This window comes from Nipponia nippon, unplaced genomic scaffold, assembly GCF_047370975.1.
Source record: "Nipponia nippon isolate SJK-2023a ecotype South Korea unplaced genomic scaffold, ASM4737097v1 scaffold_2, whole genome shotgun sequence".
Classification (NCBI taxonomy): Eukaryota; Metazoa; Chordata; class Aves; order Pelecaniformes; family Threskiornithidae; genus Nipponia; species Nipponia nippon.
The window spans coordinates 53,784,228-53,810,993 of NW_028262336.1; the positions used below are offsets into that span (position 1 = coordinate 53,784,228).

Sequence of the window (26,766 nt, forward strand, 5' to 3'; positions counted from 1 at the left end):
TACTGCTAGTTGTCACAGTTGTTACATTAGCTATAAACTGGAGAAACCAAACATAACTTCCTTAACTTTGAATTGGCATGCATCACAGAATCTACAAGATCTAACAATATGCAGTTTACTTTTTCTGGGCAAATTTAAACCTCACATCTGGATTTTGGTGAGAAGCTGTATAGCTGTTCAGGATACTTTGAAAAAATAATGAAAGTGTCATTATGTATGCTCTATTTGTTATTTTAATGAATCTATTTCTTTACTGATATTCATCATTTCTTCTCATGGAATTAATATTTTGCAGGTTTCCAGTTCATTTGGACGTGTAGTTTATGTACTCATTCGTGGATTTCTGACTTCTGTTTCTCTCTGACTCTTTCTGATGCCTTTGAACACAGTATAAAGCATGAAAATATTCCACTGTGATCATTTATACTGAAGTTTGTTTGAATGGTTACCTTTCTTGTTCCTCTAGTGTTTCTGATAAGTTATTGGTTTTCTGTTCAATTCCTGCCCACCACTGGCAATACAACCAGGTATTAGATATTAGCTGTAGGCAGGTTATTCAATCGTGTGTGCCATGTATGGACTTTGATTAAGTTATCCTGGATTTTCAAAAGTAAACTTGACAGCAGCTTTTGGCCCATAGCCATCACACTGTTTCCTGAATGAATTCCCAAGGGAACAAGATTGAAGCTAGTGTCTTGCAGCATGGTCTGAGGAAACTAGGCGATAAAGGAAGGCAGTCAAGAAGAACAAGCATTTCTTCCTTTATACACCACATCAGGGAGTAATAAAGGTCACATCAGGGAGTAATAAAGGTCTCATCAGAGGTTTCACATAAACATCATTCATTTTTTTATTACCTTAACTGTTAATTGAGCTCCTGTTGGTAGGACTTGCTGTCTGCTTTCTACATATTCTCTTACAGTCATATATGGCAACTTTGGAAAGGGACTTTAATGTTGGAACTGTTAAGATTAACTTATATGAGCAACATGGTGTAGCTTGTTGTGGATTTTTGAGACCATGTTCTGCTGTTAAAAAAGCTTCTTCAAAATTCAGTCTCTAGAAAATAATTTCAACTTATCTGTAGGTATGCCATTTATTTGGATGGACTACCAGAAGTAATGAGTTAGCAGCACAAGATGTGTAGTTTCTTCTTGTAGAAATTTAATATTTTTATTTCTCTTTTAAATTGCAGGTGGACTTGAGATTATAGTTCTCTGTTAAACTCATGCTTTCCTTTGTATCGTTTCCAGGTTTCCATTTGCAGTATGTGTATAAGCAATGGAACAAGCAGTACCTTGACATACTTATGGTTTGTCATTCTAACAATGTTTTTAGACTAAATATGAGAGTGATCCTAACAAGTCTTATGGCAAAGCTCACATTATGCTTGGTAGTACTGAGGGTAAAGCAAGGACCAAAAATTATGTAACGTATTTGCCTCTCTGCTACCTGTTGACCCTTTTAGAACTTTTAAGATCCACAAGCACACACTCGTTCACTTACAATAGAATCCATTTCAGAAAAGAGAAGATGCTAAATTTAATGAGGGCTGAGAAGACAGGATTTTAATGTACTAACTTTGTCCTTTTGTAGTTCATTTTTCCTAGGCTACTTAAAGTCTACTTTTTTCTTGATATTGTCTTATTACAGCAAATGAATACGATAAAATAGTCTTCACCTCACTCCATCTGCACAAAATAATAATAATAATTTATGTGGAAAAAGACATATTGTTTCATAATGTTAATGAATGTAATCTGTGCCTATCCTAAAGGCAGAAGTTGTTTTTGCTGCTTATATGAAGATGCATTTCTACAAGTGCAATAAACAGTAAGATTGTCATGTTTAAAATAGGGATTAGGACTTCAGTATTACAGCAGTGAAAATATTGACAATGTAATGACTTAGGGTAAATCATTTTCAGTGTTATATTCAGAATAGTTGAGGTGAAAAGAGTAAATCTACAGCATTCAAGATAGTAAATCATGTTATGCAAAAAAATTTGTGGTGGGGTCAGAACTCCATGAGACTGGAACTTTTAAAAACATTATTAAGTTCCACATGGCCATGCTGTATCTCACCTAGTTATGTACTTCATTTTAAATTTCAAATGAATTTGACATTGTGGTTAGTTTGCAAATATGTGAATGCAACTCTAAACAAATATCTGTGAAGCTCTACATCAATAAAAAAAAGAATACACATATACTCAGAATTGATTTTCTTATGCTAGGGTGCATTTTTGTAACTTCTGCATCATAGAGTCTACTCTCAGACCCTATATTACACTTGTTTCTTTCATTGCAAATGTGAAAAATGATGCCACACACTTCATAAACCAAGACATGGTTTTGCCAATGACTTCTCTTGTGGGTGACAAACTGCTGAAGTTTTCATTCTGCTAGACTCTACTTATTCCTCATTAGCAGAAGCCTGATTATTATAACTTAGCTTGTCATGTCATGAATCCTTGCTGCTTGTGTGCAGGAAGGACATGGTACTTTTCACTAAGGTGGTAGAAAATTCCAGAATAAACAGTCCTACTAATTGTAAGGAAATGTACATGTTTTAGCATAAGCCTTAGAGCAAGTTCATCCATAAACCTAAATTTTTCCTTTAAAGGCTTTACATAATATACAAAGGAAGACTTTTCAACTTACTTAATGTTTATGGGATTCTGACCTCATTCAGAGTTTAACATTCTTGCTTTAGAAAAGAATGAGTCTTTGCTGGAGTCAATGGTATGAATAATTATTTGTAGTTAGATTGTGCCCTCAGGCAAAGCCTTGAGTGAAAGCTGATGCATGATTAGCATTGTCCCAGCAGGAGCCCTGGAAGGTATAGTGCCTTAGGGACACCCTTCAAGCTCAGTCCCCATTTTCTTCCCTTTTTGCTTCAGGGATTCAGTTATTTTAACACAGCAGGGTTAAAAATTGGTTGTTGTTCAAACACGTCATTTAAAGATTGTATTCTGCATGTAAACCTACACATATTAATATGATTACTCTGCCTACACCACTGTATTTATGTTACTTTTTTTTTTTTCCCTTTAGAATGGGTCATTTAAGATGTAACTCTTTACTCTTATTCTACTTTCAGTAAAACCGACTCAAAATTGACCTGATTTCAGAGGGACTATACGCCTGATACGTATATAGACTTTTTTGAAGTACCAGAATCAAGACCCCATCCGAGAAATGTGTTTGTCTTTCTTTTGTCAATCATAGTTAGTCACTTTGACTGTGTTGTGATCTCATTCCAGGCATTTAATTAGTATTTTTTTAAGATAGGGGTATTTGATTTGATTTATGTGTAGTATGTCTTGTCATTAAAGGAGAAGAACTAGGAAGAATATGAACCGAAATCCAATGAAATATTTCTTTTTGCAACTTGGAGTCACATATTTTTGAGAATCAGCTGTACTGAGTGTCTTGAGGATTGTCGGCATCTTCTCTTTTATCACTTGTAGCTCCTGCTTCCTGATGACGTAATACCACTCTGTTTTCAAACTCCATTCTTAGAGATTGAATTACTGTTTATCTTTCTCCAGCAAATTCTTAATTATTCCTTCTCTGCTAATGACTTCTCACCTGCTTAAATATTTCGAAGAAGTGGATACTTCTGTACCAGCTGCTGTACCAGCACTGCTTGTCACTCTCCAAGACAGCAATTGCTGCCTCTGCTGGTGAAGCTGCTCAGATGATTGTCTCCTAACCCATTTCAGTCACAGTGTTTTAGCTTAAACAGTTTAAAGAGTCTTTCTTTGTTAACTTGACACATTCTTGTCCGAGATGAGCTCTGGAGAAATCACATGTGCAGTTGAATTAGCTTCTAGCAAGAAGACAGTAATAAGCAGATGACAGAAGGTGCAGAAAGTGTGGGATTTAGTCAAGAAATGGTAAATGCTTTCATGACTATAACTGACAATAGAAGAGGATGCATATTCACATCTAAATTGGAGACCAACATTAAAAAATATTCCATTTACAATAAGTTCTTCAAGAGAAAGTGATATTATCTGTTTGTGCATGTGTGTGTGTTTGTGCAAGCTATGAGCAAAGTGTGTGAGGTGGGGAGCAGAGCAGAAAATCAGCAAGACTCTATACACCTCTGTGTATACCTTTTGTAAAGATAGGCAGAATGGCAGAAACATTAACTGAACATAAACAAAAACAACAGTGAAAATGCAGTTTGTTCAGTATATTAGACATAATTTATGCTCAAATCAGGCAGCAGAAAAAACAAGGGTATACTGGCATATGACATCAGACTCTTGTTGCCAGTTTTTTTGCATCCTACGTTAATGGCCATTTCTCCATTAAACTTGAGTATTAAGGAGTATGGGATTCATACAAAAGTTAATGGTTTTGTGTGCCGTTCATCTCTCCTATGTTTAAACATTTAGCAAAAAGAGTGCTTCCCAAGGGACAGCATGGAAAAGCAAAGTGGGAAATAACAAACTTACTGTGGTCTATAACAAGGAAAATCTATAACCGTGCATTCAAATATCTATCACATTTTCAAATAGAAGTTATCTGGAAAAATCATAAAATAGAATCATGGAATCATAGAATTGTTTGAAGGTTGGAAAAGACCCTTAAGATCAAGTCCAACCGTTAACCTAGCACTGCCAAGTCCACCACTAAACCATGTCCCTAAGCACCATGTCTACTCGTCTTTTAAATACTTCCAGGGGTGGCGACTGAACCACTTCCCTGGGCAGCCTGTTCCAGTGCCTGACTACTCGTTCAGTGAAGAAATTTTTCCTAATGTCCAACCTAAACCTCCCCTGAAGCAACTTGAGGCAGTTTCCTCTTGTCCTATTACTTGTTACTTGGGAGAAGAGACCAACCCCCACCTCGCTACAACCTCCTTTGCAGGTAGCTGTAGAGAGGGATAAGGTCTCCCCTCAGCCTCCTCTTCTCCAAACTAAACGACCCTAGCTCACTCAGCCGCTCCTCATAAGACTTGTGCTCTAGACCCTTCGCCAGCTTCATTGCCCTTCTTTGGACACACTCCAGCACCTCGATGTCTTTCTTGTAGTGAGGTGCCCAAAACTGAACACAGTACTCGAGGTGCGGCCTCACCAGCGTCAAGTATAGGGGCACTATCACCTCCCTGGTCCTGCTGGCTACACTATTCCTAATACAAGCCAGGATGCCATTGGCCCCCTTGGCCACCTGGGCACACTGCTGGCTCATGTTCAGCCAGCTGTCGACCAACACCCCCAGGTCCTTTTCCAACAGGCAGCTCTCCAACCACTCTTCCCCAAGCCTGTAGCGTTGCATGGGGTTGTTGTGACCCAAGTGCAGGACCTGGCACTTAGCCTTGTTGAATCTCATGCAGTTGGCCTCAGCCCATCGGTCCAACCTGTCCAGATCCCTCTGTAGACCCTTCCTACCTTCAGGCAGATCAACACTTCCACCCAACTTGGTGTCATCTGCAAACTTATTGAGGGTGCACTCAATCTCCTCATCCAGATCATCAATGAAGATATTGAACAGGACTGGCCCCAGTACTGAGCCCTGGGGAACACTGCGGCTGAGTGGCCGCCAACGGGATTTGACTCCGTTAACCACCACTCTCTGGGCTCAGCTGTCCAGCCAGTTTTTAAACCAGTGGAGAGTGCACTTACCTAAGCCGTGAGTAGTCAGTTTCTCCAGGAGAATGCTGTGGGACACAGTGTCAAAGGCCTTGCTAAAGTCCAAGTAGACAACATCCACAGCCTTCCCCTCATCCACTAAGCAGGTCACCTTGTCATAGAAGGAGATCAGGTTGGTCAAGCAGGACCTGCCCCTTATGAACCTATGCTGGCTGGGCCTGATCCTCCGGTTGTCCTGCATGTGCCGTGTGACGGCACTCAAGATGATCTGCTCCATGACCTTCCCTGGCACCGAGGTCAGACTGACAGGCCTGTAGTTCCCCGGATCTTCCTTCCAAGCCTTCTTCTAGATGGGTATCACATTAGCTAACTTCCAGTCAGCTGGCACCTCCCCAGTTAGCCAGGACTGCTGATAAATGATGGAAAGTGGCTTGGCGAGCTCATCTGCCAGCTTCCTCAGTATCCTCAGGTGGATCCCATCTGGCCCCATGGACTTGTGCGCATCCAGGTGGAGAAGCAGGTTGCTGACTGTTACCTCTTTGATTATTGGGGCTTCATTCTGCTTCCTATCTCCATCTCCCAGCTCAGGGGCCTGAAAACCCCGAGGGTGACCAGTCTGACTATTAAAGACTGAGGCAAACAAAGCATTAAGTACCTCAGCCTTCTCCTCATCCTTTGTGGCAATGTTTCCCTCCACATCTAATAAAGGATGGAGAGTCTCCTTGGCCCTCCTTTTGTTGCTGATATATTTGTAAAATTATTTTTTGTTATCTTTAACTGCAGTGGTCAGTTTAAGTTCTGGCTGGGCCTTTGCCCTTCTAATTTTCTCCCTGCATAACCTAACAATATCCTTGTAGTCTTCCTGAGTTGCCCGCCCCTTCTTCCGAAGATGGTAAGCTCTCCTTTTCTTCCTGAGTTCCAGCCAAAGCCTTCTGTTCAGCCAGGCTGGTCTTCTTCACCGCCAGCTTGTCTTTCGGCACATGGGGACAGCCTGCTCCTGCACCTTTAAGACTTTCTTCTTGAAAAACGTCCAGCCTTTGTGGACTTCTTTGCCCTTCAGGACTGCCTCCCAAGGGACTCTCTCAACCAGGCTCCTAAACAGGCCAAAGTCTGCCCTTCTAAAGGCCAAGGTAGCAGTTCTGCTGACCCCCCTCCTTACTTCTCCAAGAATTGAAAACTGCCATTTCATGGTCGCTGTGCTCAAGACAGCCTCCAACCACCGCATCACCCACCAGGCCTTCTCTGTTCGTAAACAGCAGGTCCAGCAGGGCACCTCCCTTAGTTGGTTCGCTTACCAGCTGTGTCAGGAAGTTATCTCCCACACAGTCTAGGAACCTCTGAGACTGTTTCCTCTCTGCTGTGTTGTATTTCCAGCAGATATCTGGTAAGTTGAAGTCTCCCACAAGAACAAGGGCTAGCGATCGTGAGACTTCAGCCAGATGCTCATAGAATGCTTCACCTGTTTCTTCATCCTGGTTGGGTGGTCTATAACAGACTCCCACCAGGATCTCTGCCTTGTTAGCCTTCCCCCTGATCTTAACCCATAAGCACTCGGCCTTATCATTACTGTCGTTGAGCTCTAGACAGTCAAAACGCTCCGTAACATACAGGGCTACCCCTCCACCTCTCCTTCCTAGCCTGTCCCTTCTAAAGAGCTTGTAGCTGTCCATTGCAGCACTCCAGTTGTGTGAGTCATCCCACCATGTTTCCGTGATGGCGACCACATCATAGTTTTCCTGCTGCACAGTGGCTTCCAGCTCCTCCTGTTTATTGCCCATGCTGCGTGCATTGGTGTAAATGCACTTCAGTTGGGCTATAGATCTCTTCAGCAACAAAGGCATGCCACCCCTAGGCTCATCCCTAGCAAGCCTGGTTTTATCCCCTTCCCTTTAGCCCATAGCTAAATCCAAATGCTTCTGCTCAAGCACTAGGGACTGGCATCAAGGCTAGACTAAGAAAAGAAAAGAAGGTGCAAGGTGAGACAAAGATTAGGCTTGCTTGGTTTTAATCTTATCAGTTAGGCAAATTATTACAGTTGGTGTGCAATATTTGGCTCTAATCACAGTTGCTGCTGCTGTCCCAGCTATCTGAGTAGCCTGCTGGGCACCAGCTCCACCATCCACCACAGTTTAGCTGCTACAGACTCCGGCATGTGCGTTGGAGACACTGGCGATGGGCCTGTTTTGATACCTTCAGCAGCCTGCTGCTGCATGGAAATAATTTCTTCACCTAGAGCCGAAGCCTGGTTTGGTAGTACAAGAGCATTACACCCATGACATATAGGAAAAGCTTAACCTAAAAGCCTACCTTAAAGTTCTATTTAACACATTTCATAAAAAAAAAATAAACTCTGACTGAACAGAAAGATGTATTTTATCCTTAAAGAGGAAACATGCTTATAGTGAGAGTGAAGCACCTGATATTTCTCCCCTGATTTACTTGCTTCTAAGTTTACTATGTAATATATTCATGTGGGTGACTTCATATCATCATCAGACCAAACCTATCTGCATGTTCTGCACATTTGGTTGATATATTTAGAATACATTTTAGTTCTATTTGTGTTCCTTTTTCTTAAAACAAGGAATTTTCTATTCATGAACAACCAGAAATACCATAGAAATAAAATAATTTTAATTAACACAATCAAACCTCCCTTGGCCATGGTGATCATGTGGACAAGCTGAAAAAGTGCTGTTTGAATGCGATGTGTGCATTGCATTGCGACGGGTTACATCACTAGTCGTAACATGATGTAACCCAACGCAGCATGATGTAAGCGTCGTGATACATTGGAGATTTAAAGAAACATCAGCATTCCCTTGTGTCCTTCCGCCCCTTCCCAGGGAAGTGCTGTCATTCTTCATCTAGTAATTATTAACCCATCCCTGTTGCCAGTCTGTGAATGCTCATCTCTTGTTCTCATTCTTATTCTTATTCTTACTTGTACTAATAGTCTCCCTTCTAATTATGGCTAATGTAGCCTCAGTCCTTAAAAGGCAGATGTTAATTTTTTTCTATGTACATATAGGTACAGCTGCTCTCTGTCAGTTATCATAGATTTCTGATGAAAATTAAAAAAAAATAATCATGCTATGTTTAAAAATGTTTCACAGATCTGAAGGGTACAAATAATTTATTCCAATTTTCTAATTTTGTAGCTAAATCTACACAGTTGAAATACTTTTGATTTGCATTGCCAGTTGCATGTCAGAAGGAGTGCCAGGCTCACAGCTTTTCTTTTTTTTTTTGCAACTTGATGCATTTTTTACAATGCCATTGCAGCTCTGAATCAGTTCATCCTGTCTTCTGTGTGGATGTTAGGGTGATTTCCCTTGTGCTTCCTATTGCCATTGCTTCTTTCAGGACAGATCTTCGTGTATTCCTTTTATTACTGTGTCCATTCTGAAAGTAAGTTAGCAGGCACATACACTGCAAATATGATTTAACCTTAACCTGCTAAGATGCAGTTCTTTTGTGTACTTGTGTACGAGTAATTGTGTGCTTGGCTTTTATGTTTTGAGAAAGTCTATTTTAAGACAACTGTGAAGCACGCATAATTTTCTAAAGATGAACAGAGGCCCACATTTTATCACCTAAGAAAACAGTATTTCTTTTATGATGTTAATGTTAGAAGAGAATATGATCAAATAGTATAGTAAGTTTTAAAGGCGGAATAAAAACAAAACAACAAAAAAAAAACCTTTCAGGAAACTTGATTCTATGATTCTACGATTCCAGGTGGGGACTAGGGACAGTAACAAGTCCTGTCTTCGATTCTAATATCACTCTAGCACTGCTTTTGATTTCACTGTTGTCACATGTTGAATAACTATGTTGTTACAAAAGTCAATTTAGTCCATGACACCATTAAAAACTGAAGTTGAAAGTGTTGCATGAGACCACACCAAAAATTTTTATCCTATTCTTTTCTCTCAAACTGGCAGCTCTCTCATGCATCAGAGTAAGGAAACCTGATGGTGAAAGAGACTTCTGTCTCAACTAAACTTCACTGGAATTTTCTTCCCACATAGTTTGGTGGCTGATCTATGCTGTGAAACACACAATTCATGATCTCTGCCCCATAAGCTTAATTTTCAACATAAAGCAGTCCTGCTTATCTCAATAACATTAGACATAACTATCTGTTTTGTCTTTTGTTGAGTTGTTGGTGTCAGTTATATGGTGTAACATGCTTAAAAGTTAATACAAATGCTAATAGATGTATGGTATTTCTGTGTGTTATGACTTCATTGCTTTTTTTAAGTATCTACCATTGTTGAACTGTTGAAGATTAATAGCTTTTAAATATATTCAATTATTTAGAGGAATTCAACACTCCTTGTGTACACAGAAAAGTTAAGTCTCACTTCATACATGCTATAAGTGAAAAATACAATAATGGTATCCCTTTTATTTTTCTGTTCTCTAGATGTAATTAAGGGTTCTAATTGGATCTCTTTTCATACAAAACCATTTTTGTCTTCCAGCAATATAGAATACTGGTGGAAGACTTTCTATTTTTACTATGTTTTATGTTAAAATGAAACTGGGGATGAATGTATCATTCCTGATAAGACCTGCCATACCTGGTTATTAAACATTAATGTACAGAATTACTGTATTTTCAGAATTATGGCATGCTTTGACATTCTGAGTGTTGTATTTGGCTATGTTTTTAAGGTTCTCATTGCTATGACTAGAGTAATGCCCAAGCCTTTTTCTTTGGAAGTTACGGATAATTTGGAATCTAACAATTGTGTATCATCTAGCTCAAGTTATTGCTTCCACTGTGCATGACTATTAGTTTTTAAACATACTACTGTATAGGTACCTCCATCTCTGTGCTAAGCTTAGTTTTTATTCAGAGAGAAAAAAGAGGAAAAACCACATCTTGTTCGCAATTCATGTTAACCTGGGGCAGACATTCTTTATCTCCATTGACTGCAGAGTGAATAGGTCATATTTGACAGGCATTTAGATGTATGTTTGACTTCAGTTCCAAAAGTAGCACCTTAAGTGTTATCCATCATTTATCTAGCTTTATAAACTATCTTTGAAGATATTCATATTGTCTCTGGCCTTGGCTTATGTAGTTTCTGTTACTGGAAAATTGTACAATATCATAATTCATTCCCTTTTCCAGATCATTAACAGAATGTTAAACAACATCAGATTAATATAGAGAATATTTCACTACGCCATTAATCTTTTGCTACATTGAAAATTGACCTCTGGTTACAACTTAACATACTCTCTGTAGCTTGTTTTTAATCCATGACATTACTTCACCTCTTTCTCTGTGAATAATTACGTTCTCAACATCTTCCCACAAAAAAGGGTTTATCAAAGACTTTTTGAAAACCCGAATAAATTTTATCCACAAGTTTCTTTTATCAAGTATTCTATGGAGAGGCCTTAAGATTTCTAGCACATCAAAGAGTGATGCTTTTTCTTTAAAGACAGCTGTGGGTTATTTTCTATCAATGTATCTGAATGCTTTATGATCCTTTTAATTGCTCTGTTCCTTAGGCTATGGTAACATTATTTTTCTTGATTTTAATATGCATATTATCTGTTCCTACTAATCTTCTAATATAGTAGCTTATTTTAATTAGACACTGAAGTATTTCACTGGAAGATCAATAATTTTATCCTCAAACCCTTTTTGAGAATATAATACTGGTCTATCCTTAATGCATCTAAGGATGTAGGTGCTAACGTTTACTCTTCTGACACTTCAGTTTATCAAAATATGGCTTGTTGTAACTTTCTTTTATGTATGTTTAATTCTTGGGTACTCTAAGAGAAATGCGTATTATCTTGTTGCTTCTTATAAAACTAGGTACGTAGATAAGAAAAAGAGAGTAAATGTAGAACAAAGTAAGAGTAACAAATATGAAATCAGAGAAACTGAAATAGCATTCAGTTATTACTGAATGCTAAAGATGGGCAATAACTGAAGGCAACATGAGGTTGAATTAATTTTGATAGTCTAGGGTAGTAGAGTATGTATTATGGGTAGTTAAGCATGACCCTAGGGTAAAGTTAACCGAAAAAATAGAACACCATGAAATAAAAGAATGAGGGAAAAGAAGGATCAAAGTCTTGTAAGGAAGAAGAGCATCATTTTGGAAAGCTAACTAGTGTGAAGAAAAGGATGATGCTAGAGGTTGTAATAACAAGTAAAAGAATGAAGAAAGAGTTGGAAGAAAATAACTTGTTAGGTGATGTCAGTTTCTTGGTGTGGAAATCTGTGAGCTACTCTTGAGAGAGGGAAAATTATCAATTATTTTAATGGTCTGTTTTGTACTATACTGCTGATATTAATGAATTTGGAACCTATTTTCAAAGGCAAGAATCTGAATCACAAATTAGGGGTTGTTACTGGAATTGCTGCTTTTTACAACAGAAATTCATAATAAAGGGAAGAGGGAAGCCATCTAGAGACCTGTGAAATGAGATACTAAAATGAAATGTGGTAAAGTCAATATGGAACAGAGAAGGGCAATGCACTTTGATCACTAGGAAAATTATATCAACAGAGTTAAAATGTGGGTGACAGCAAAGGTTTATTGAAATGCTAAAATATAGAAAGATATTTGCACTGAACTCTAGATGCAAATTTTGTAGAATGTCCCATCATAGTTTTGTTGCAGAAATTATTAAATATATGCCAAATCTAATGTGTCATAGATTTTAGAAAACGTGGAAAATAAAAACACACCCCTCAGTAATGCTGGCCACACTTTTTTTTATGCAGCCCAGGATATATCTGGCTTTCTGGGCTGCAAGCACGTATTGCTATCTCATGTCCAATTTTTTCATCCACAGTATCCCCAAGTCCTTCTCTGCAGGGTTGCTCTCAATCAATTTATTCCCCAGTCTGTATTGATACTGGGGATTGCCCTGACCCAGGTGCAGGACCTTGTACTTGGCCTTGTTGAACTTCATGAGATTCACATGGGCCCACTCCTCAAGCCTGTCAAGGTCCCTCTGGATGGCATCCCTTTTCTCCAGCGTGTCAGCTGCACCACTCAACTTGGTGCCATCTGCAAACTTGCTGAGGGTGCACTCAACCCCACTACCTTTGTCATTAATGAAGATATTAAATAGTATTGGTTCCAGTACGGACCCTTGAGGGACACCACTGGTTACTGGTTTCCACTTGGACATTGAGCTGTTGACTGTAACCCTTTGGATAGCAGTCATGCAGCCAGTTCCTTATCCATCTAATAGTCTGTCCATCATATCTCTCCAATTTAGCAGCAAGAACGTTGTGGGGAACCATACCAAAGACCTTACAGAAGTCTAGGTAGATGACATCCATAGCTTTTCCCTTATCCAATGATGCAGTTATTCCATTGTAGCAGGCCACTGGATTAGTCAAGCATGATTTGCCTCATTTAATTTTCTTTCTTTTCCTTCCTCCACTTTCTGTGGCCAGTTTTATCAAGGTTTGTTGGTAAGAAGTATAAAATTACCCACTGTGGAGCCTGAAACGAAAACACAATGCATTGGACATTCTCAGCATTTTCCTGGGTTGCTGAAAGATCCAGGCATGGAAGGTTAAAAAGAGTGTGAGAACATGGCAAATGTCACACAGACACACATGTACAACCACATACACAGACAGAGAAACTAATAAAATTTGCCGTTTGGCAGTTTCCCAACAGAGAAACAATTACTACAAAAATCACCTTTCTCCTGGTGCTTTTATTCCTTTCAAATTTTGACTCAGGTGAAAAACAGTTGTCAGAAATTGGGTGTTCTTTAGAGTGCAGGGGAGAGTTCAAGGGCACAGAGTAAGTTCATACTGCTACACAATATAGTCTTTGTCAGGAGGCTTTGAGCTTGGACAAGAGATTTCATCAATGCCAGGAGAAAACTGAAGTAATACCTTGAGAGATTTGATCACAGCAATCTTTTTTGCTTTTTTTTTAAAATCTGATACCTTCATTTTATTGCTGCTAGTGGTAGGGAAGTTGGCTGTGGTGCCAGTATTTCTGTTTTGTTCCTGTAAGTGTATTTCAGCACTGATATGACTGACAGAGTAACGACAACATACAGGCAGGTATAATTTGGACTGATGCTGTGTCAGTTCTACCTTCAGACAACCTTGCTAACTCACTTTGTCAGTGACCTTCAACACACTTAAGCTCTGTAGCTTATTTTCCTTAGCAAAACTGCCAATTATAGTTAATTTCCTCAAATAGATGATAGGTATTTTAAATTGTAAGTTGTACTGATTGAGACAAGGAAACATTCAGAACTCTTTTACAGCTGAATACAAATGCAGTACTAAGTTCAATTTTTTTTTCCTGTAGGAACTGAAGTACATATGACAACAGGTAACATCAGCACACATACTATAATATTGCTTAAATAAACCAAAAGAAGAAAAGCTTGACCTATTCTTTTTCAGGAGAACTATTTATATTTAGCCAAAGACGACTGGAATTTGATTTCTCAGAAGTAATTGCATACATAAGCTGTATCATTGCACATACTATTCTATAGAGTTCATACATGACTCCTTTTAAATGCAAAATTTAACATGTCTTTATTCAGGTGGAATAGTAAAATCATATTATATTATATTGATATTATATTGTTACATAATATTGTATGGTACCAAATGGCATATGCCATATAGTAACTATATCATACAGGACTTTTTATTATTTGCTTCTGATTTCCTAATTCTGTCACATAATGTTAATTTACAAGCTACTGTTTTTCCTTTCTAAATTTTGAGTAAAGCATGAACCCCAACATTGAAAATACTGAGCTTAAATTATGCTTGGAACATTGCAAAATGGAAACCAAAATGAGACATGAATTCTCATTAATTTTGATTGATAGAGAAAAGGTTATTCCACCAGAACAGATATAATCCACAAACATAGTATGCATCAAAACCAACTAACCAATATTATCAAGTAATGGAGATTAGATGGATCAGATACTAGTGAGATCAGTGCTGTGGTGCCGAAGTTTGAAAGTTTAAATCATGATTCTGACCAGCTGTTTTGATGCTAGCTTAATGTAATTAATAATTACATAGCAGGTATGAATCAAAACAATCCTTGTTCAGCTTTAACATTTGTAGATAAAATCTCACAGCTTCATAATACGCTCAGAACTTATGCTTTGAAGCAGTTAGTTAGAATGTAAATAATATGGAATGCTGCAATTTCCATCTGTGCTTTCCCCCTTCTCATCCCTCTTCCCTAGTATTTTTCTGTGAAAATATCAAAAAATCTTACCAAGTTGAGTGCAGAAAAGTATTGCCAGAAATATTGTGTTTTCAAGGTCCAACTAGTATGGACTGAATATATTTTTTTAAAGTTGTTGCTAGTATAGTTTCATAAAAATTAAAATCCTCTGATGACTTTATGCATAAAGTCCTACACCTGCTTAACCCTCATTAATGCTGCATGCGTTAACTTTGTGTGCCAAACTTCACAAATGATAACATGAACATAAAAGAAATTTCTGTCCTGTTTCTAGATTTTTTTTTGTTCAAGTCTAGGTCTGCTCCATTTAATTTCCAGGATCTTAGTGAGACTGGGAAGAGGTCTGCTCATGACCTCCTTGCTTGTTAGCCTCTAAATCAATCTCCTGATATTTGGATAGAGTTGCACTTTCTCTAAGTGGCCCAATCCTAATATCTTGTGGTCGTCAACTATCCTTCTGTGGAAAAACTGAAAAAGTAGAATGGAAGATTTTATTCTTTAAAAGTATGGTTTCTGTGTGTTTTATTTAGAAGACCTGGCAGTCAGTATTTCCCTTGATATCTTCTCACAGCATAAGTTCTTTGGGACAAGGACACTAATTTTTGTTTAGCAAAGTCATGTACGTTTTCAGTACTTAGTAAAAATGAATAAAATGTTTAAATGAACATTCCTTTCCAGCTTATATCTCATTTCCTAGGCATCTGCTATTCAATCCTAGGAAAAATCTTTTCTGTGCATGTACTATTTTTGGAAGCATTAGAAAAATTAAATATTCATATTTCAGATTATAAAGCTCTTCATCATATCCACCTTAGATCTGGTTTTCCCTGAAATAGCTATAGTATATTCTATCCCATCTTTTCTTTTAATTTTTAATTTTCATAGAATCATAAAATGCTTTGGGATGGAAGGGACCTTTAGAGGTCATCTAGTCTATCCCCCCTGCAATTGGCAGGGACATCTACAACTACATCAGGTTGCTTGTAAAAAATTGTAAAAAATTTCTTCCTTATATCTAGTCTGAATCTACCCTGTTTTAATTTAAAACCATTACCCCTTGTCCTATCGCTACTGGCCCTACTAAAAAGTCTGTCCCCATCTTTCTTATAAGCCCCCTTTAAGTACTGAAAGGCCCCAATAAGGTCTCCCCGGAGCCTTCTCTTCTCCAGGCTGAACAACCCCAGCTCTTTCAGCCTTTCCTCATAGCAGAGGTGCTCCATCCCTCTGATCATTTTTGTGGCCTCCTCTGGACCCTCTCCAACAGGTCTATGTCCTTCTTGTACTGAGGACCCCAGAGCTGGATGCAGTACTCCAGGTGGGGTCTCATCAGAGCAGAGTAGAGGGGCAAATTTTAACAAGTATTAAAATTTAACAAATTTTAAACTCATTTATTAACCTTTTAGTTGTTTGATAGTGTAATTGTTTAGTTGGTTTCATATTGCTAATTCCAGTAGGAACTAATACATTGTTGTATGTAGATGGAAGATGTCATTGAAATGTAGTAGGGAAGAAATTAAAAACACTGGATTATGTGCTAAAAAAAACCCCCAAAAAGCCCCAAAAAACCAATTATCTCCTTTGGATATCTTATACAGACCTCCTACTTACCTGTAACTAATACTTCCATGATTCCCAAATAAAACCCAAGATGTCAGAGATCGAGTAAACGTCAAAATTAGAAATTAATATGGTGCCAAAAGATTATATTATCTATTACAATGGAATAAAATTACATTCTCACAGGATCCACTGAAATAACAAACACAATTATTTCCTGAATTCTCCAAAGGCAACTGCAAATTGAGCTTGTGTTCAAAATGAAGAATTAAAATAGCTGCATCAAATAATTAGAGGTATTCTTAAGAGTTGTTTATTCAGCTCACAGCTTCCAGTGGTGCCTATACATGCCCAAAGGGAAAGTTTGCACAAACGACTTCACCAGCAGTTGTTAAATGCAGAGTATGTGCTTGCATTGTTCAGCTGTCTGGAGAGAGGGTGTAACAGTTACCTTTAGTTATTAAAACTGGCTGTTAATTCACTTTTTTTACACATTCATTCACATTCATTTTAAACTGGACATAGGTACGTACCTCTCAGGTTTATTTGAAAGTACTCACCCTTTAGTTATAGGTAGTGTTAGGTCAACACTACTGAATTCTTTCTGCAAAGTTTAGTTACCTAGATTACCTAGACTGTAGTTACATTTAGGCTTGGGAATTTTGATTAATAACAAATGTTGATTTGTGCCTTCTAATTTAGAAGTCCTATACATTCTTGGGAACTTAATTGTAGTATAACCATCATGCTAACAACCTTGTGCCCCTCTGCAGCTAATTGTACTCTACCCATATCTTACACCTGCTGACTTTCCAGTTCAGTATATTACACATACTTCTGGACAAACTTTGCAGTGGGATTTATATATCCTACAGGGGCTTTCATGTTCTTGGATCTTTACTGTAGTATTTACTGTAGACTTACTCATGTTCTCAGTCCTCAGACAGGACTGAAGGCAGCTTCATCACAGTGTTGAGGCTTATGAATACTGGTATTTTCTTTGAAGTCAAAAGGGCTTCTCATATGCTTAAAACTATGTGCCTAAGAGCTTTGCCAGCATAGAGCCAGCATATGTAACACAAAGGGCAAGAGTGTATTTTTAAACATTTTAGTATAACAAACTTATATTTTGGATGTGGTAATTCAAGAAAGTATCATGTAGGTATCTTTTCCAAATTTCAAAATGGCTTTGCTGATGAGGGAGGTGAGATGGGTGAAAGCAAATGCTGTGCTTCTACATAGCAGTATTGTGCACTCAGACATGCTGGCATTTTTACATTCACACCTCATGAAGTGCACCAATTTAGCAGAGAAATGTAAGCTATTTGAGGTCACTGCCACACTTTCATACTGGCAGCGTTCCTCCTGATGCTTGTACAGAAAAATATGTGTTTCTGTCTGAATTAATTTAAATAACTATATGGTAGATTTATGCTTTTTAATGAGTCTTTCATTATTCAATCAGTAAGCATTGCAGGCTCAGTCCAGTCCTCCATCAAATAGAGCAGATTCAGTTACACTGGAAGTGCAAGAAACACTCCCCTTATCTGTTAGAGGTCACTGAAAGGATAGACTGCACAATGCCTTCTTTCTTTTGAGCCATTATAGATGGTTATGTCAAGCAATGTACTGTATTTAGAAGACTTTAAGTTCTAGATGTGTTGTAACTTGTGTAACAAAAATCCTTATTAAAAATATTACTGAATTTATGTAGCTACCTCATTTTTATATTGGCTATTAATCTTCTAAAATAATAATGATTTACCTATTAATAATTATCAATAAAAGCAATCTGTTAAACCTTAATTGAATAGTTTTAAAAATTATTCTCAGTAATTTTTATTCAGAGCGATTTTTTTTTTGGTAAAAAAAAATGTACCAAAATGGATTAACACAGGATGAAAGATAAAACTTATTACTTTTATAATTTTTTTCCAGGATGAATAAATACAATCTAAATAAATAAAAATATTTACAGAATAAGAAATAGCTTTTAGGTGTGTTTCTTTTAGTAACTATGACAAGTGTCCACTGTAAATGCCAGTGTTTATTTTTATCATAGATCTATATTTACCAATCTTCTTAAAATGAATGGCTCACTTTCCTAAAATGAAATATATAGGAAGCTTTGAGAAGTTCGACAAAAATGAAGAGATACCCCATTTGCTCAAAGTTACATAAGTTAAGGTTTTATCTTTTGCATCTTACTTGGAGTAAGAGCCAATAGCATTTAGCTGCTGAGTGCAGAATAGTATAATCAGAATGTGGACAGGCCAAAACTTCATGTAACAACATAGCTCCTAAGTGATAACTGTTGTAGTTATTTTTTGTAAGGTCTTTTTGGTCCTAACTAGTGATCAGGGTCACATATCATCTATACAGATAGTTTGTAGATTTTCCCTACCCTGGAATCTGTGTATTATATTTATATTATATGTATATATATAAAAATATATAAATATAAATATATATAAATATATAAAATATTTATAGATATTATTATATATTATATATAAAAATATATAAATATAAATATATATAAATATATAAAATATTTATAGATATTATTATATATTATATATTTATTATATATATGCATGGAACACAAAACTCTGTAAGGATTTTTGCTCCATTTTCTTACAGTCTATCCAATTTTGAATATGACACAAAATTGTCATTTAGTTCTCTTTTCTTGAAAAGAAATATTTCTTGGCTACATAGCAGCATCTACACATTTACTGTGGTCTGGAATTCTAGAGATTTTTGTGTGTGTGTGTGTTGCAGCTGGAGTCATTAAGAACACAAATTCAATTATGTTTCATGTTCCTTAGTTAAATGTTGCTGCTATACAGAGCTAGCAGTGGCAACCCAGATAGTTTTGTTGTTATTGTTAATGGTATCGGAATAATGGCCATTGTAATCGTGTGTCTTCTGCTATTTGGTGATAATATAGGAATTAAAACAAAACCAAACAAATCTAATTCAGGCAAATTTAAGTAAAATTCTGAGCTTTCATTGGCTTCCACATTAAAAACTACCTAGAATTTAAGTCTTCATATTATTTAGGAGAGAGATGGAAGGCATCTAACTTATGGCTAGGGACTGCTTTGAAATCATTGAATGTGGCTGTTTGCTGGAGTTATGCACAGTCTTGACAGATTATAATTTCATTTTAACACCATTATGGGAAGGCAGTGCCAGAAAATAAACCTGTGTTCTTTCTGGAAGACTATTAACTATATAGAGCATTTTCATGTACATATATGTGTATATATTTGCACATATGTGTACACCCACACACAAATGCACACACATGTTGCCAGTATTCAGTAAATAATTAAGAAATAATGGTTATTTAAGTCTAGACAATATGCATATATTTCTCTTTCTCCAATTCAAATCAACAGGCTTCTAAAAATACAGGTATATAGATATGTTGCCTTTCTTTGTGATCTCTGCTAATGTAGATGATCTGCAGTCAACTTCTAAGACACTTTGACAAGCTTTAATTCTCAATAATCATTTTCCTCCACTTTTGTTTGAAATGCCAAATGCCTCTTTTGATCTTTCTTGAGCTGCCAAATGAGAACTTCTTGCACAGCTATAAAGGTAGCTAGAGAGCCTTGGCTATAGCCATGAGCAAGGGACAGTATTACGACAGCCAAGCTCCCACACTGGTAGACCCCTCTTTTTGCACATGAAATGACTTAAGGCTTGTGCACTAAGTGAAACTCAAAATAAAGCTAACCCACCAGTGTTGGGAGAAATGTGGAAAGGAAACTACAGTTCTGCTTTCCTGTTGCTCCCTCGAGACTGTAATGAACTATTGACTTGAGCTGATTGTAAAATTATAATAGCTCTCATGGGATGGGAAACCAAGAGCTTTAGAGATCTATTGAAATGGCTGTATAAATAAGACATATCACTGAGAGGATGACTATTAAATCCTGTATTAATCTGATTTGAACTGGAAGTTTCCAGAAGGTTGAGCATGCTCTATGTGAAACTGGGAGGTCATACAACTAATAATGTGCTGTGTGATTTCTGAAAACTGAGTGCTTTCCCAAAATTAAATGGGGTCAAAAGGTATACTGTGTGACAGATGGAGCAATTACATATAAAATGCAAAGAAATGGCATCAGCTTAAGCAGTAGTTGATAATTTTTTGCTGCCATTAGAGGATTCAGAATGGATACCTAAAATGCAAGCACTGGTAAACTGCATGCATGGGACCTGACTTCATTACATATATATGATATATATTATCTAAATGGAGGAAGATGTAGTGTAAATTGTGAATACATCTGGGAAGACTTGCAACCCCAGAAAATCTATTTCTGAATGAGATTTTTATTCATTATCAAAGGAAATGTGAGCCAGAGGATGTGCTTACAGTGGGGTGACTTCTTCATTTGTGATAGATGTATGCATGGCATCGAGAATGAATCTGGGAATACAAGGTGACTTTACATCCATAGATAAATAAAATCAAGTATTTTTTAAAAGTTAATCAGCACATGGGTCAGTGTTTCAGAATTAAAACCTTTTAAAGAGAGATACTTACTGAATTAAAGTTTGCAACTGCATTGCACATAGAGCTTCTTAGGGAGGAAAAAAAGTAGCCCACATGAAACTCTGCTTTATTATGGCTACATTGACTGGCACTAGTTTGGAACTGGCTCATATATGCCTACGTTATTCTGTATCTGTACTATCATGCTACATCCTAAGAAAAACCCAAACATTTTCTGGCAAGCACAAGTCCTTTATAAAAGAGGCTTGACACAGTTCAGTAAGGAATTACACCATGCCTTTTTCACTCAGCAATGAATGGAATTGTAGGACAAATGAAAAGAGGTCACCTGGTATTTAATATATATGTTATGAAGTCACATCTTTTTCTAGTTGTCATTAACAGTAAGGCCTCTTAGAACTTTCTAAAACATGAACTTTTATACAAATGTAATCTTCAGTAGAGCTACAATACCTACAGCATATTTAATATACGTAATTAAACATTTCCTCACCTTGACCATTTGGAATATAATTTTCCATCCTATTAATGTTTTGAAATATTTTTCTCTGGTACTTTTCATCAGCATGAAAATTGAAACACAAACTTTGCAAACCAACAACTCCAGTCAAACCCTAGGCTGGTCAATAGATATACTCCTGGAATTCAGTCTTTAACATGCTAGATCACCACTGCTATCTGCCCTGCTCTCTGCTCTACTGCTGGTTCCAGGATTGCTGTTAAGATTTACTGTCTATGTTTCATGTGGGATGAATAAGTAAACACTTCTTAGACTGCAGAAGGGCCAATCCTATAATACAGTGATAATGTTCACTTGGTGTATGGGAATACAAGGCTAAGATTGGTGCTCCTGTGATTTTTATACATGTGAGGAAGAAAAATACCCCAACCCTGGACACCCCCAAAAGAAGGCCCAGAGCAGAGGGAAGCACTGGTCTGTGGGATAAGCAGTTGGTGCAGGGAGGGAATTCTGAGCCACGGGAGATTCCAAGTCACATTCCCATTCTGTCTCCTAGATTAATGACTTTAAGTGCAATCTTAAGCTAACCTTAGAGTGACAGCAAGGTTGTTTTTTTTTTTTTATGACAGGGAATACCATCTTCTTGTAGAAATTTCAGAACAAATGAATCAACATTTTTAACAAAAAACAGACAACGGGGTTGGAAAATTCCAATTTTTCCTCTCTGTATGAGATGATATGTTTCTGGAAGCTTATATTTTCAGAAGATCAATATAATTTTTCTAAACAATGCTCCTGAGTATCTTAGGTGCTTTTGGAACTACTGAAATAATTCCAACAATAACACTTCTCCTCAAACAGTTCCATACCAACATTATTACCTACATGGCTTGTATCAGAAATAGTGTGGCCGGCAAGAAGTGATCATCCCCCTGTACTCAGGACTGGTGAGGCCGCACCTCGAATACTGTGTTCAGTTTTGGGCCCCTCACTCCAAGAAAGACATTGAGGTGCTGGAGTGTGTCCAAAGAAGGGCAATGAAGCTGGCGAAGGGTCTAGAGCACAAGTCTTATGAGGAGTGGCTGAGGGAACTGGGGTTGTGTAGCCTAGAGAAGAGGAGGCTGAGGGGAGGCCTTATCGCTCTCTGCAGCCACCTGCAAGGAGGTTGTAGCGAGGTGGGTGTTGGTCTCTTCTCCCAAGTAACAAGTAATAGGACAAGAGGAAACTGCCTCAAGTTGCTTCAGGGGAGGTTTAGATTGGATATTAGGAAAAATTTCTTCACTGAAAGAGTAATCAGGCACTGGAACAGGCTGCCCAGGGAGGTGGTTGAGTCCCCATCCCTGGAGATATTTACAAGATATGTAGATGTGGCATCTAGCGACATGGTTAAGTGGGACTTGGCAGTGTTAAGTTAATGGTTGGACTGAGTGATCTTAAAGGTCTTTTTCAGCCTAAATGATTCTATGATTCTATGGCTAATACCCACAGTAAGAAAAAAATCCAATGTGGTAGGAACACAGAAACCCAGTTTGAGAACTCATGTAAATCATTTTATCAGATCTCAAAATGAATTTAAAAACCCCTCAAACCTAAGAATTTAGTTATAAAAATATATTTCAGTTACCAATAGACAAATGAAAGATTGTTCCACAACACATAAGAGAAACAGTATTCCCACTCAGATTGTAACTAAATACATTTTAGAATTATATTAAGTTGTTCTGAAAATCGGTTACTCCATGATTTCTTCAAGCTGTGAAGAATGAAGGAAGAAATAAAGAATGTTTCAAATATTGCAGATAACCTTATGTTTATGTCACATACCTGTGTTATGTGATATTTTGTGTCTCATCATAAGAGTGATGGTGTGGTGACATTTTCTAAATTCTCATTACACTTGTGTTCTTTCTGAAGTACACAGAACCAGAGTCACTTCAGGAAGCACATTAGAGAGAAAATCCTTGCAATATGTTACTGATATATGTATTGATGATTTTGGGAGGAGAGTAACTGAACTAAAACATTTTGGGACATATCTACTTCTTTCACTCAAAGTACTTTAAATATGGATTACATTCTAAATAATTGCACATACAGTTTTTGTCTACAGACACTATGTATATGTGGTCACATTGATTTTGTTATTTTTAAATTCATAGGAATGATATGTGGTAGTTGAGTTTATATTTGGCATACAATGATTTTTTTTTATCAAACAATTAGAAGACTATCTCACTTGGGGAACTAAGATCAAAATTCCTTCTGTTATGTGCTCTCAAACTTGTGTCTAGGTGGATTTATTTTCTATGAATAATTATTTCTCATTAATTTTTTACATTAATCAAAAATAGTTTAAGGGGACTTTATGGGTGGAGTACTTGGTTTATCTAAATACAAAATTAATTTTATTTGCGTAGCACTTGAGAAAAGATTCAACCTTCATTGAGCTAAAACTAATATGGAAAAGTATTTAAAAAAAGGACAAAACTTGGATGGTGACTGAGATTCAGAGACTGTAGCCAACATTTCTCAAAGAAATTGATAGATTAGAGAACATCTGTATTTCATTGACAGTGATATTTTACCTAGTTCATCATGTACTGAATACATATAATTGAATGCACTCCTGTACTACATACACAGTAACTTGCGTACAACTACATTGAAGATGCAGTCTTTGTGTGGAGATGGAGTCTCAGCCACTGCTTTTCACATTTTGACAGAATGTTTCCAGAAAATGTCTATAGAAAATCTATATTGTATGTATCAAGAAGACAAGCAAACCAGTGTGCAGAACCCAAAACTATGTATATTAACAAATCTTAAGTACTTTAGTAACAAATAAATGCATTCTGTCTTACAATCATGGACTGAGATTTACTTGAAACCTTGAATTTGGAGGGATATAGTGACATTTTAAATAGTAGAATAAAAGAAAGTAATAAAATAATTATTTTAACTAAATATGATGTCTCTGTGACATATTCAGACTTCACACACAAACTCATGTATAAACAAGTTAATATAATGTTCTTTTTCCGTATGGCTTGAAAACACACAATAAATAAATAAATAAATAAATTTTATCAATAAAAACACACAAATAAAGAGAATTCAGGAAAAAAGTGGTTAGAGTTGTGACTTAGACCATTTTATTTGTTCAGTAGCCATATTTCATATCTAAACTAAATTAGAAATTCAGTTTCCTATTCATGTTTCACTCTTTATCAAGTAACCTTTTACATTACAGAGGGCTACTTCCTACAGGAGTAAGCACAGTATAATGAAATGTTGGGTGCAAGAATAGTTTGGTGTCTTTTTTTTTTTCAGTCAGAAAACAGAAGTATTGCCCAAGGAGAGGGGTGGGGAAAACTATGTTTATTTCCTCTTGCTACCGTAAGCACAGGCTAGGGCAAGTATGGACATGAGTGTGTATGTGTGTGTGTGTGTTTGTGTGTGTGTGCATGTATGCACCTCAAAAGTATTTTGGGAAAGCATACTGAATACAAATTAAAATGTATTCTTTACTAAATCTTCTAATAAGTAAGTGCAAGTTCTTTATCATGGTAAGTAACTGTTTTCAGTTAATTTCTAGGTTTTTCTAAAGAACATGAAATGTGGTATAATATGAACCAAAGCTAATTTTGGACCAATTTCATGTCTGGGATCGACTCAACTCTGTTACACCTTTGTTTACAGTCTATTGTTTTAAATATCTTTTTGCTCATATGTGAAGCAAGATTAAATTTTAAGGAGGTCTTTATGGTTTGTCTTGGTCCATTCAAGTTGTGTAAGACCCAATGATAATCTTATTTGCGTTGGTTCCATCTAAAATTCAGGCTGTGGTTAATTCTTAATAAATCCTAATGAGGATGAATAAAATGTTAAGTCATTGAAGATAGTGACTGAAGGCATTATTTCTTCAAGGTTACAGAACAGAATGAAATACATTGCATTTCTTATGTAGAAACAATAGTTTGGTAATTTTTTTTAATATACTTTTTTGATTTATATTATTCTTTTTTAATAGCACATTAATTTTGTTTTTGCAGAAATCACTTTTAACTGAAGTAACTGCATTGTCACAGAACACAATACATTTTTTCAAATATTTTCAATTTGTTCTTCTTGACATTTTATGTTTATGTGCAGTTTGCATCTTTTTTGTTTTTCAATTTCAAATGTAACAGATTTTGACATTTTTGTTACATTTTTTTTTGTACTAGTGTTTTTTTTATTTTTGAGAACCTGCTGTTTTTGAATTCTCTTTTTTCCCTTTATTCTCCTCCTCACTATGATCCCAGGAGCCAACACAAAGAAAAGCGCAGATGATATAACCAGTAATGATCGTGGTGAAGATGAAGGTATTTTTTGTTTTTTCAAAGCTCAACCCTGATGCATGAACATAAACTTTTAAATTTTTATTATAATAATTATTATTGTTATTGTTATTGCTGTTATTTCAAAATTATTTTTAGTCCCTTATTTGCAGAAGCACACTTCAGCGTGCTTTATTTTCTTCTTTAGAAATTCCTTTCATTGTTTTTATTTTTAAAATCCAAATTAGCATATAGATGACTGTAGTTCCCCTGTGACATAGGTGTATAGGATATTCCTAAATATGTGTGAAGTGAGTAACATAAATATTATTTGAAATCACATACTTTTCCCCCCTTATTCTTTCTTAGGTTGAGAAAATGGAAATTAAAAACATGCATGTGCTCTTTTCCCTCCTACACATTTTGTAAATTCACCTGTTTGAAATTAATGAAAAAACTCACATATATCCTTCCTTTCACTTCCACTGTTTCCTCAGTGCACATGCTGTACATTGATGCAGTTAAATTGTGATTTGTCTTTGCTATTTTTATTTATTTATTTTTTTCTCACAGGATGTGGTTTATTTCAGAACACAAAAATAAAGGAAGCTGTTGATGTTGCTTTATTGTTTTTTCCTGTAATCAGCTAGCCTCTGAGATACATTCTTTCTGACTCTGACCACATTCCCACTGAAATCAATGACAATCATTTTCATTGACTTCTTTCAGAGTTGGATTGGATTCCTTGAAAGGAAATGTTAAAGTTCACAGTGAAGTACCCCAAAAAAGTTTTACAAGGAAATACTTTTTTCTTGCCTTGGCACAGCAAAGCTATTTAGGATGCACCAAAATAGAAAGAAGTCATGAAATCTTCCTCTGTTCTCACCCTTCTTTTTCATTAAAGTTATACTGACAGTTTATTTTACTTTATATATTCACCAAATTAAGAAAAATATTTTCAAATTAATTGAGAAGATAACAACATTGGGTAGTTTATTGGTCTGTTTTTGGAGCAATGTGTTTCTTATTCCTCTCAAGCTTGGCCAATCCAA

General features: G+C 36.5%; 1 protein-coding gene across 3 annotated transcripts in view; it reads left to right on the forward strand.

Moving 5' to 3' along the window:
- The window catches only part of NLGN4X (neuroligin 4 X-linked), a 183,767-nt gene that overhangs the window by 74,997 nt on the left and 82,004 nt on the right, over window positions 1-26,766 (forward strand). For 2 of the 3 annotated variants that reach the window (XM_087758100.1, XM_009466590.2), the window contains one exon: window positions 25,700-25,759. The exons of the other annotated variant lie outside the window; for it this stretch is intronic. In XM_087758100.1, coding sequence (XP_087614226.1) covers window positions 25,700-25,759 — 60 coding nt within the window. The remainder of the gene's footprint in view (window positions 1-25,699; window positions 25,760-26,766) is intronic. 3 annotated transcript variants of the gene reach the window in all.